General features: G+C 43.2%; 1 protein-coding gene across 6 annotated transcripts in view; it reads right to left on the bottom strand.

Moving 5' to 3' along the window:
• Positions 1–13,344, bottom strand: part of LOC143282957 (synaptotagmin-7-like) — a 587,353-nt gene that overhangs the window by 130,283 nt on the left and 443,726 nt on the right. For all 6 annotated transcript variants that reach the window (XM_076588882.1, XM_076588881.1, XM_076588884.1 and 3 more), the window contains one exon: positions 9,552–9,690. In XM_076588882.1, coding sequence (XP_076444997.1) covers positions 9,552–9,690 — 139 coding nt within the window. The remainder of the gene's footprint in view (positions 1–9,551; positions 9,691–13,344) is intronic.

The raw sequence follows: 13,344 nt of genomic DNA on the forward strand, positions 1-13,344 counted from the left end.
CTGTCTGCTTCTTTCTCTCTCTTGCAAGGAAACTCATTTTTCATCCGTTTATTCAATATCATAGACTGTTTCTACACTTTCGGGTGCAGCCAACGATAAATTGTTTCGATAACCACAGATAAAAAAGACCTGTGGATTAACCAGTCAACCTCAGTGACTCATTCTGATCATCATGAAACAAGCAGACACCTTTTCCCCCTTTCATTTGCATTCCATGGTAATGGCCCGTCTACACTTGTGAACATCTTCACTTTTAATGATTTTCGACACTCGCATAAAATGATCATCTGCGAGTTTTGACTCCACTGAATCAAAAGATGTCGTGATGAGGATTCAGTGTTTATGAAGCTATTTTTCTGTTTCTTCTCGCATCTCTGTCTGTCTCTACCTCCTCCCATCTCTCTTCCTGTGCCTGTATTTCTGTCTGTCAGGAAAATCCCGAGTTTCTTCTTTCTTTTTTTTCTCACTTCTTGAATATTTCCTGTGCATGTGTTTATTTTGTATGTATTTTCTGTGATTTTTGCAGCGTGTTCAGGTCTGGATAAAAAACAAACAAAAAAAAACAACAAAAAACAAACAAAACAAAAACAACAACAAAAAACCCAACAACAACAACCAAACAACACCCCCCACCCCCCAACTAACCCAACTTATTCTCCTATCCTCTTGAAATAAAGTTCGTTTCGTTTCGTTCCATCTATCTCTGACCACTGGTTTGTCATTAGTGTCATTGCGTTGGTGCCCACGAATGCTAATGTCACAATATATGATAATCAGTCGTGTCCGACAATGACCATCAGAACAGCGGAGGAGGCAACTGCTGTCCCGACTATTTGAGGCTAGAATTTGATCATAGTGGAAAATGTCTTGCCCAAGTTACATCCCCACTCTCTCGACCAAGAGGATTTTAGGACAGTCAGCAATGGGATGGTTCCCAAAGGCCAACGAGCCCCCAAGGCTGCAGCACTAAGTGCAATCTTGCCTCCTAGTTTGAGAGTCGTAGTCCTTCTCAAAAGACTAAGCTGTAAATGATTTCCCTTTGCAATGGAGAAACCATTGATCATACAGCTCTCACTTTGCTGTTGGCCCAGCTGTAAACTTATATCAATCTGTGATATAAGGTGAGTTTTTGGGCCCATAATGTCACTGCTCACATCGATAACGCCCTTCCAACGCCCCCTCCCCCCTTCTTCTCCAAAATGAGCTCCCCACCTCCATACCCCTACTTTCCCTCTCCGTCTTTCCCCTCTTCCCCGACCACACCGCTACTGCCTGTAACAGCAGTGTTAGCTGTATGCCCACCAGCAATAACATGACTGCTGTCAGAACTTCCGATAACCCCCCGCCACCAGTCACAGTTCCGAGGAGTCTTATTCCTTTTACCTCTTCAATACATGGGCAGTGACTAAAAGCAAACCGGGCATCACCGCCGACTTTGTTTAAAGACAACATACACGCCGCGCAACACGAGCACTACAGCCCCCCACACACCCCCAAGTCGACCGGACCGATCACCACTTCTGTAGCCGCGCAGACACCCCAACGACTCCCCTGGTTGACAGCCTATTCAATCAAAGTGTTAACACTTTAGTCTCCCAACTGTCTACCAATACTCACGGTCGACTCGCCAGTATCGCTCTTGTTGCATCCCCGAACTTTCTTTTTCTTTCCAGCAGCAAAACGAAACGACGGGAGTCGACCCCCATGGCTGCTTCCACTACGAAGGAACATTGTTGTTCTCCCTAAAACGCTGTCTTGTAGCATACCGGAAAGAGCCGAGCTCTTCTCTAAGTCGTGGAGAAGATTCTGTCAATAACGTCTGTCTGCACGGCCGGGTGGTGTGGTGTACGTCTGACACTATGGCGGATGGTCGAAGAATTGGAAAGGGGTCTTGTCTTTAAAACGAGGGAACCAGCTTTTCTGGCCTAACTGGGAAGACTGGAAAGTATTGACTGGTGCACTGCACTGGCGTGTGTTTCATATTGTGACGCCACTGCCGAGGTTTCCATTTGTGTTTGTGCCGTGCTGCACTGAAGAACTATTCTGTACCACAACAGGTTTCTTGCACGAAATCTAGGACGCTCTCTCCCTGGAGAGCGTGTTGTCATATTATGAAGTCGAGGAGCGGAGAGGGGGGCGTGAGGTTTGGGGGTGGGTGGGTGAGGGGGTGAGGGAGGCGTTTGTTCTCTGCCTGCGTGCGTGAATGTGTTTACAGATTAAAGTGGATTTTTGTACAAACTTTTGACAGGGATATCTCTCCGGTGAGTTGCATGACAATGACGCGTCCAGAACCTCAATGCCTCCAGACGGGCAAGAGAAGACCATGGCTTGCGTTGCGCTCCCCGGAGAGTCAACTCACAGCCGAGTTATGCAGGCACAAAACAAAACAATAAGAATATGGCGGAGAGCTCCAACATCCACATTCAGACCCAAAGAAGCAAGGCTCAATTTTTGGTGGAGCTCCACCATGGCCACCAGCTGTTTTGGAGTCTCGAAAGACAAGGGAATCTCTTCTGGGCAAAGTCAGCGAAAGTGTTGAAGCATGCCAAATGGTAAAGACACAGTTCTCCGTGTTGAAAGCAATACAAGGAACTATCCTTTACTGACACAGTCGCTCTTCTGGTCAGGTCAAAAGACGTTCTGTTTGTTAAGGACGATGGTTATGTTAGGGACACACCAAACATCAGAAGCAAGACCATAAGCCATGGTTTTCCAACGAGTACTTGTTTTACCAGCAGCACCCTAGGTACCCGTCTAACCATCTGGAACCTGCTCTCTGTACCTCCTTCAGGAGTGAGAGAGAGAGAGAGAGAGAGAGAGAGAGAGAGAGAGAGAGAGAATCTTTTTGTGATGGCACACGTCAGAGTACATATCACTTATGCTGGTTCCAGAACAACACTGACAAGTTTCAAAACGAACAAAAAAACAACAACAACCCCCCCCCACAACAACAACAACAACAACAACAACAAACAAACAAAAACAACAACAAACAAACAACAACAACCAACCCCCCCCAAAAAAAACAAAAACAAAAACAAAAAAAACCCCAAAAAACAAACCCAACAAAAAAAAAACAAAAACAAAAAAAGAAGAAAAAACAACCAACCAACCAAAAACCAAAGAAAGAAAAAAACCCAAACAACAAAGAAACGAGATGCTCATCTCCTGGGCGTGTTTTCCCCTTTCGGTGTGATCACTGAAGACAAGAGTTTCACTCCAAGGTCGCAAGATAAGTTCACACTTGACATGCTTGACTGACAGAAGATACCGATGCCTACTGCAGAGTCTCATGAATATTGACTGGTTCGCTTTTTTTTTTTTTTTTAACGCGAATCCCCCCACCTCCCAGCCCCCCACAAAGAACCCACACGTAGCACTGTACGTCTGACGCCCATACGAGTTGAAAGAAACGTGTTAAGTTCACGCTTGAGAAGCGATACTGAGGTCTGTGACCAGTTCTAGTCTCGTGAATATTCATTCAACAGTGGGAAAACATCTCCGAGTGACATCGATACTTGTTCAAAGTAGTTTGATAGTCTTTTTTTTCACCCTTCTTTTTCTTCTTCTTCTTCTTTTATTTAACTTTGAGATCTCTGCCTTTCTCTGTCCGTATGTGAAGTTTTTAGTTCGACCTTTTTCTCTCTGCGACAGAATTATTTGCATTCCACAGTCTGCATGCTAAGTTTTAGCTTTTTTTTTTTTTTAATTGTCATTTCTTTTTACTGTACACTGATGGGCGTGATATCCGAGCGGTCTGGGTGCCGGATATTCAATTCTTGGGTCCCGGAAGCGAATCTCGGCTCCATCTGGTGGGTGAAGGGGAGGTGATGTTTCTGATCTCCCCTTCGTATGTATACACATGCAGAACATCAAATACGCACTTTAAAGATCCCATAATCCATGTTAGTGCTCAGTGGGTAGTGGAAACACGAGCAACGCCACCCCCCCATACTCCCCTCGGAAAATGGAGTATGGCTACCTTAACAGTAGGAAAACATATACAAGTAAAAACCCTCTTATTATAAGGGAAGATGGTGTACCCATGAGCATGTTTTTCGCTAGCTACCCACCTACGCACATACACAGACACACACACACACACACATACATACATACACAAGCCACATATGCAGACAGACAGACACACGGAGATACTGACAAACACACAGACAAACAGGGTGGAACCCCCAACGTACCCTTCCACACCCTGATTGACTCTGTAACCTCATGCTGACACCCTGGCATGTAAATCGCCAAGTCGCGAAACTGCTGAATTCGGAGTAAAACGCAGCGACGGATTCACTGATTTCTTTCACGTGGTTGGCAACGGTTACGGTATTTTCTGACATGTCATATATATATATATATATATATATATATATATATCAGGGGTAAAAAAAGAAAGGTAATCAATATACTGGGGAGGCGTGTTGTGCGGTAAGTGGGCGTGTGTGGGGGTGGGGGGGGAGAGCTGGGGGAGGGGGCGGGGCTAGGAGGAGGAGGAGGAGGAGGAGGAGGAGGAGGAGGGACAATCGCCAGAATCTCTTAATCTTGGTTTGTCCATTTTGGCAAGCGATGTATCAGCAGCAGCAAATCGGGTGAAGGGGTGGTGGTGGCGGACTCTATTCGGATAGTGCCCTCCTATGTATACAGCATTTATAAATCAGCTGTCGTCTGGGCTGGCATGTTTGTGCAACGTCGCGTCTCGCCAAGATGGGGAGGTGGGTGGGTGTAGTGGGGTGGAGGATGGAGAGTTGGGGGTGGTGGTGGGGGTGGGGGGGGGGGGGGGGGGGGGGGGGGCAAGGGGTTAAGGGTGGCGGTGGTGTTGGAAAAATAGGTTCCTCACAATGACGTCACGGGGTTTCTGACACGGAGTGTGGAACGAACTCACGGTACAGTGTAGTGCAGTGCTGTGCTTGTACAAGGAATTTCGACCCCCCCCCCCCCCACCTATTTCTTTGCACACATACAGTTGCAAAACCAAGTTCCAGTAGAATTAAAGTAATAAAATAAAAAAGAGCAGATACACACGTTATATATGTCCAGATATCTGCCCCCCCCCCCCCCCTCCTAAAAACAAACAAACCCAAGAACAAAAAAAAACAAAAACACCAAAAACGAGTCGACAAAAGGTACTTGGGTGGGAGATTGTGTGGTGTGACAGTCAAAATGCAGTACAGTATCCGAGTGATAAACACTCTTCGTACAACGCAGTAAACGACTGAGTTAGAAAATGTGAAAGTTTGGCAATATTCACACAAACGAAATACAGTGACTCGATTTAGAAAATATGAAAACTGGCGCTTTGTTACAGTGAAATACAGTGACTGACTGAGCTAGGAAATATGACGCCTGGCGCTGGCAACTTTGTACAATAAAGTACAACGACTAAAACCTGGAAATCAGCAACTCCCGTACAATACAGTGCAGTGATTGTTTCATAAACTGAAAACTCGCGCTATCTGTACAACGCAGTACAGTAACTGAATAAAAACCTGAAAACTGGCGCCTCCTGCACAATACAGAGCATTGGTTTAGTCAGAAACCGCAAAAACTATCGTTTTCCGTACCCACGCTTAAAACCAAATCCAAAAACAATGACATCGATACGACCAAAGACATATTTGCTGATACATTTAAGTAAGTTTCGATGTGTGTCGAGTTAAACACACTTTCAGGAAAATATCACCAATCCCCGAGACTGGCTGGTTTGTTTAAACAATGTTGTCTGTTTGTTCGACAAACACTATTATACTGGTTTTCAGCCATCGCTGATGTCGCTACTGGTAACCGAAGAGTGGTGTGATATCCGGTGTAGATGTGGTCTACTAGTAGAGGTCGTAGTGTTGGTGGTGGTGGTTGTGGTAGTTGATGGTGGGGGAGATAGCTGTGCTGGTGGTAATAATGCCACTACTTTGGTGAATCGGAACAGCAGCACCACTAACACAGCTGGTAGATTGATGGTAACAGTAACAGTGGTGACGATAGCAAGACCGGCAACAGCAGCAGCAGAAGCTGCAGTGGTAGCATCAGTAGCAGCAGCAGCAGAAGTTGGGAATATTACTTGAAGCCCGTGTACTATAGATATCTATGCCCGACTGCCTCAAGTCAGAAGCCATTACAAGAGTTCAGGCCCTTGTCTGGAAAGTAGTTACCCTTGTTCAGCCGATCTACAAGCACGAGCGAGCGAGCAAGAGAAAGAGAAGGAGAGAGAGAGAGAGAGAGAGAGAGAGAGAGAGAGAGAGAGAGAGAGAGAGAGAGACAGAGATGATTTATTCAACATAAGATCAATATCCAAAATCCTATCTGAAGGAGACAATTTATAATAAACATCACATCATGCACCAAGTACATACCAACCGCACACAAACACGTACATTTCAACACGCTGACATTTCATAACAAATTACCCTGTTTTTGAAGGTCTTGTACAAATACAAAACAAGATTTCGAACCAAAATTTCATTCTTTGATGTCAAAAGCAAGACAAGCCTAAAAAAAAAAGTAAGGGTCGTTGGGTAACATTTTAAAGCAATACATTTTGCCAAAAAATCAGCTGGCACTGCGTTTTAGAATACAATATGCACTTCATCTACTCTAGCAGATATACACAAAGGACACACTAAATCTCTTCCTGCGATGGACTTTACATCTTTGGCGATGTGTATGGCAAGACAGACAGAGACAGACAGACAGACACACACACACAGTCTCTGCCGACGACAGATGGGGGATTGTGATATGGCCTATGTCCATGAATAATACCAGCATTGGGAACGGCATCAGCCTGTTGGGTCAAAGACCATCTCCACACACACACACACACACATACACACAACAGCGTGGCACCCCCTCCTGTCTCACTCTGATAACATCGGACATCCCAATCCGACTTAGTTCCCCCTATACCCTACACTCTCACAAACCTACCCTACATATTACACCCCCCCGCCCCCCTTGTCCCCCTTCCCTCAACCTACACACCCTCAGAACAGCCACACTGTACGGCAGACAGAACAAGACAAACAGTCTGCTCCGAGAAGAGTTTTGAAAGGCGAATATCGACCACGGCTTATCAGTACCCTAGTTTCTGTAGGCACAGAAAAATCTAGCCTGCAGGTCCAAAGAATAACACTACAGATAGCTGTTTTCACAGGACAGCCATACAACATATGTGATGTGATGCGATAAAAGAAAACAACCCATATACGTTCGTGGGTTGCAAGGTCCCCAAGTTCAATCTTTCAAACAAAAAGCCAGTTTTTACGTGTATGTCGTGTTTTTTCTTCTTCTTCTCATTTTTATTAGTATTTCCTTATCAGTAGACCTTCCTTCCCCGCTATCAAAATATCGCATATCGTTCGATCTAATCCAACACAATCCATATGAGTGAGTGATGAAAAGCCGATGTTATCGATGGTGATCCCTGCCTCTCTTTGATCATAATACACAGACAGACAGACAGACAGACAGACACACACACACACACACACACACACACGTGGCACGTGCAAGGATCCTTTCCTTAAGCGTATGAAGCAGGGACTGAAAACTGTAAAGAACTTCTTTCACCCTCCAGCTCAGATGGCTGCGATGCCAACAATTCTACGATTTGTCTTTAAAAAAACCCAACACGTTCGTGAAAAGACTTTCACATATAGGATCACCAACAGACAGACACAAATGCAAAAAGAAAGCAAGAGAGAGGGAGGGGGAAAAAACTACAAACCATGAAGCAAGGAACGAAGAAAAGAAAGAAAAAAAAAGAAAGAAAGCTGGAAGAAACGATAACTGTCAAGCAAGGATAGCAGGAGAGAGAGAGAGAGAAAGAGAGAGAGAGAGAGAGAGAGAGAGAGCGAGCTTTTTGTGATGACACACGTCAGAGTACATATCACTTATGCTGGTTCCAGAACAACACTGAGAAGTTCAAAACGGTGTGTGTGTGTGTGTGTGTGTGTGTGTGTGTGTGTGTGTGTGTGTGTGTGTGAGAGAGAGAGAGAGAGAGAGAGAGAGAACTCACCCTGTTGATGCCCGGGAACTGACTGTCTCAGCCAGCGATAAGGTTGTAGAAAGAAAGGAAGAAAGGAAAACAAACAGAAAGACACATAACACATACACACAGCCCCCCCCCCTACCCTCCTTACAAAACAAAAAAATTAAAAAAGAAAGAAAAAAAAGAGGCCCCGAAGACTCAAAAGATGCCCATAGTTTTATAGCCTCGACCAGCGCTAAAGTTTTTGACAGAAAATTAAGAAAGAAAAGCAGGAAGAAGGAAAGAAACGAAGGAAGAAAGAAAGACAAAAGAATGAAAGAAACAAAGTAAAAAAAAAAAAGAAGAAAAAAAAAAGAACGACCACCCATATTCAGAATGCAAAAACGCTAAAGGATTCCATGTTCTGTCTTAACCCCTTACCTGCTGCTGATCAGCAGGCATGCTCTTCAGTTAGGGAGGGGGCTGTCGCCTCAATGAGATAAAACAGAATTTCTACAGGTCGGGAAGGGTGTCAGTCGCCATGCTTATTTTGGAGCCCTTCCTCTTGGGATCGCATTACTTTTATTTTGTCCAATAAAATAAATTACACCATCGATAAATACACAAGCAAATAGTTACTGCACTTCGAACTGAAGTCACACTGATATCATTTCACCTAGGATCAGCAGTCAAGGGGTTAAAAGACGTCCGTGAACAGACGTGAAAAGATAAAGAAAGAAAGAAAGGAAGAAACAGAGAAAGAGCGAAAGAAAAATAACCACAGAGGCCCCATAGACCCACCGTGGCGGTGGTGATGCCTCTGGCCTGATAGTCCGCCCCTCCCACCCACCCCGCCCCCTCGACCCCCTACAAAGACTCATCTTTAACTTAAGAGAGAAATATAGAGCAGAAGAGCGAAAGGCAAAGGACTCACCTCGAATAAAGAACGAAGGAAGGGCAAAGAAAGATAGAAGTCCCATAGGCTCACCCTGGGAAAGGAAGAACGAGGTTTCAAAAGACAAAGAACAACATAGGCCCCACAGACTAACCCAGAGGAAAGAAGGACGTTTCGAAAAACAAAGAACAAAAACGGCCCCAGAGACTCTCCTCTGAGAAAAACAGAACCAAGTTTCGAAAGACAAAGGACAGAGGCCCCACAGACTAACCCAGAGGAAAGAAGGATGTTTCGAAAAACTAAGAACAACAGAGGCCCCAGAGACTATCCTCTGAAAAAAACCAGAACCAAGTTTCGAAAGACAAAGAACAACAGAGGCCCAAATGATTCACTTCTGAAAATAAAGAACGAGGTTTCAAAAGACAAACAACAACAGAGGCCCAGAGATTAACCCAAAGGAAAGAAGGGTGTTTCGAAAGATAAAGAACAACAGAGGTGCCAGACTCACCCTTCGAAAAACCAACAACAACAACAAAAACACAAAAAAACAACAAAAAACAAAACCCAACAACAAACAACAACAACAAAAAAACAACAACAAAAAACAAACAAACAAAAACCCCACAAAAAAGAAAACGAGGTTTCGAAAGCCAAAGAACAACAGAGGCCCCAGAGACTCACCCTGGTGATGCCCATGGCCTGGTAGTCCCGCCCGGCGTTGGGGTTGTCCCGGATGCCCAGCTGTTGGTTCAGCGCCGTCTGGGAGCCGGGCGTAGGCTGCACGTGCTCAGCCACCATCTTCCGCTCCGGGCGTTCGAATCTACATGGGGCAGCAACAACAACATCCACCATTTTGGGGGTCACTGGTTTGAGGTGATGGGGAAAGGGGAGGGGGGATGGGCTGGGGACGTGGGGGTGAGGATGTGTGTGGGTGTGTAGCAGAGAGTTGAGTTTGTTGTTGTTGTTGTTGTTGTTGTTGTTGTTGTTGGTGGTGGTGGTGGTGTGTGTGTGTGTGTGTGTGTGTGAGAGAGAGAGAGAGAGAGAGAGAGAGAGAGAGAGAGAGAGAGAGAGAGAGAGAGAGAGAGAGAGAATGTGTGTGTATGTGTGTTTATGTGAGTGAATGTGTGTGTGTGTGTGTGTGTGTGTGTGTGTGTGTGTGTGTTTGTGTGTGTGTGTGTGAGGGTGGAGGCAGGAGCGTTGGGCAGGATGGAGGAGGGGGAAGGTAAGGGGGAAGGTGATATGAAAAGGGGTTCAGGGGTCGGACGACGTTCGGGTTGGGGTGTGGTTGTGGAGGTGGTATGGTGATATGTGTGACAGTGTGCTCGCGTGCGCGCACGTGCATTCGTGAAATGTGCGTGTGTGTCTGTCTTAGTAAATGTGTGTCTGTGCGCGTACTTGAGTCTTGTTTGCCATACATCAAAGGCAGATCAACGTCTACATGGGAAAAAAGTTGCCCTTTCCAATGCTAAACAAATAAGAAAAGCTTTAAAAAAAAGGGCGAAATTCAATGAAAAAACCCCCCATCACAAAACAAGGTATCAGAAACAAGCAAACATACAAACAAAACAACAATAATCCCATTGTGTTCATCGTTTCATTGAAGGCATTACTACACAGTATGTATGATGGAAAAAAAAGTTACAATGGAGATGTTATAATGACGTTTGCGATCGTGTGACATTTAACAGCAAACACGTTCGGTAACTTTTGCTCTTAAGAAAATGTTACCGTGCCTGACTGTTGTCCAACATTTAATTATATTTGCTTCCTTTACATTTCCTTCTCTACAACACAGTAAAACCTGTCTTTCAAAGGTTACCGAGCAGTGTAGAACTGAAATAAACACATCGAAAAATCGTTACAGGACATAATTAATTTTCTCTGCCTATAAACTTTCTGCCTTCTGAGCTTGCTTAATTAAACAAAATACATGTTTTCGTTGTCTTGAAATATGTACCAAAATATCTGTTACTCGTTCATAAAAGCATATAAAGAGCACTTAATTTAAAAACGGATGAAAAAGATGCATTGTATTGTACAAACCCTATAAAACGAAAAGCGGTGAAGTTAATAAATGTCTGTGAACATTAATTTCTAGCACTCACGTAAAAAAAGCGAGCATGCTTTAGATGAGGAAAGTAAGGGGGAATAAATAAGATAAGTGGTTTTCACGTCTTTAATGTAGTATGGTGAAATTGTAACTGTGTGTGGTGGGTGTGCTTCGTGATGTGGTGTGTGTCTGTCTGTGTATGTGTGTCTTGCGGCGGCGTTTGCCAACATCAAAGGCAGTGAACGTACACAGCGAAAAAAGTTGCCCTTTTCCAATACTAAAAAACGAAAAAAGCTTGACAAAAAACGTTAATGAAACCCCCATCTACAAAACATCAGGAAACCCAAAGGCTGACACAAACAACAATACCTCGATTGATTCATTTGGTTTACATTAGCATTACATCAGCATTTAATGGACAAACAGAACTTACAATCGATGGACAAATGACGTTGCGATCGTGTGAATTTAAAGAAACAATTGGTACTTTTGCACCTTAAGAAATTGTTACGTGCTAGTTCTCCAACAAATACCTTTTGCTTCCATTTACAATTCCTATCTGTTGCATACACACAAAACTGTAACACACACAAACGTTACGACAACAGACAATTAATTCTCGCCATACACGTCTGCCTTCTGACTTGCAATAAACAAAAACACTGATTATACGTTTTAAATAATGTGCTAAATAACAGTACCGTTCAAAATAGCAACATAAGAGCACTAAATTACATAAAAGATGCAGTATGCAAACCTAAAACACATTATATAATGTCATGTACATGGACCTGCACCACAAAAAGAAAAATAAGGAGGAAAAAAAGGGAGTTTTGAGAAAATTTTTAATAAAATTGTACCAGGATACAATTGACATGTGAACCTTTACGGTGTGTGTTCTGTTCACCTTGGTCGATTTGTAAAAAACGCTGTGTCGCATAGGTCTACGCGGTGGAAGTATCAACAGCGATAAATGAGTAATCAATATGAATAAACGGAATGCGAGACCGCAATTAAAGCATGATTTTACAAAATATTGGGACCACGATGTGCTGCAGAAAAGTCAAGTGCTTGACTTATCTATTTGGTCGGGAAACAGAGCATACACAGTAAAGAACGACTCAGAGAGGAAAACAGGCATTCAAGCTTTACGCACGATTATTCTGTTCATTGACAACAGGTATTTAACGACGATATATTCTTTCATTACAACACAAAAAGACAAAGGCAATAATGGTAACAATGGCAACACACGTGTATCTACATTTTTGGATATTCGTGTAGAAAAAGGACTAAGGGGATTATGGCACACTAGCAATTATATGCTTTAACTATGATATATATATATATATATATATATATATATATATATATATATATATATATATATATAATGAATACGTTTAGAATAGGATAAAATAGAATATGTCTTTATTACCAAGTGTACCGGGGGTCACAAGGAATACAGAAACATTCTCACAGAAGAACATAAGCTTAATGGCATAATATCAATATGCATGTACACTTTTACAAAAAGGTGAATAATGAAAAGGTACACTGAAATATATACTCCAGTTAACAATATATTATACTCCAGTTACAAACATAGCTTTTTTGCATTGGATATCAACGTCCTAAAAGTTCCACAGAAATGTTGATTATGCAGGTTTGATTTTCAGTTCAGATGAAAAAAAGGAGATATTCTTTGCCTTCCAGTTTTTCATAATTATCACACAGTTTGGCACAACGACAACATACAGGTTAAAAATCAGCAAAAGCAGAGACATAAGTAGCATATATTCATTCTGCAGCATCCAAACATAGCACACATGAATTGGAGGGAGAAACATTCGCCACGACACAAAATTGTCCAGAATTGTATTCATACACGCACACAACACAATTTTCAGGCCATTAACACCAGGCCTCTTCGGAATACAGACAGCTTTCGAGTATTTTCTCTTCTGGGAAGGATGATACTTTCCACACAAATACAAATAACCATGCTAAGCGTATGTGCCGTATGTGTGTTTATGGTACAATAATACATATTTTAAAGTCTTATATTTTATGTCCATCAAGCATACATGATTAGCGTAAGTTTCATATTTGTGTTTATGGTGCGTCATAATTTCCAAAGTGTTCTATTTTCTGTTCGTGTGACGACGAACAATTCCGTGTGTTTTCGCTGGTTTTTTTTTTCCTCCTGATCATTGTGTGTGTTCACAGCTCTTTGGCAATCACCGTACACCATAGTCCGCAGAGTGCCATTGTCCTCCCCACCCCTTGGGAGTGGTGAGTAATGTGAGAAGTGATTGGTTGGTCTGTGTCACGTGATGGTTGTCACGTAATTTCTTTTGGGTACGGCTGGCCAGTGTTGACGTTGGAAATGGTTCGGACAGACTGTGGGGAGCGAGGAGAGAT

This window comes from Babylonia areolata, chromosome 6, assembly GCF_041734735.1.
Source record: "Babylonia areolata isolate BAREFJ2019XMU chromosome 6, ASM4173473v1, whole genome shotgun sequence".
NCBI classification, from domain to species: Eukaryota; Metazoa; Mollusca; class Gastropoda; order Neogastropoda; family Buccinidae; genus Babylonia; species Babylonia areolata.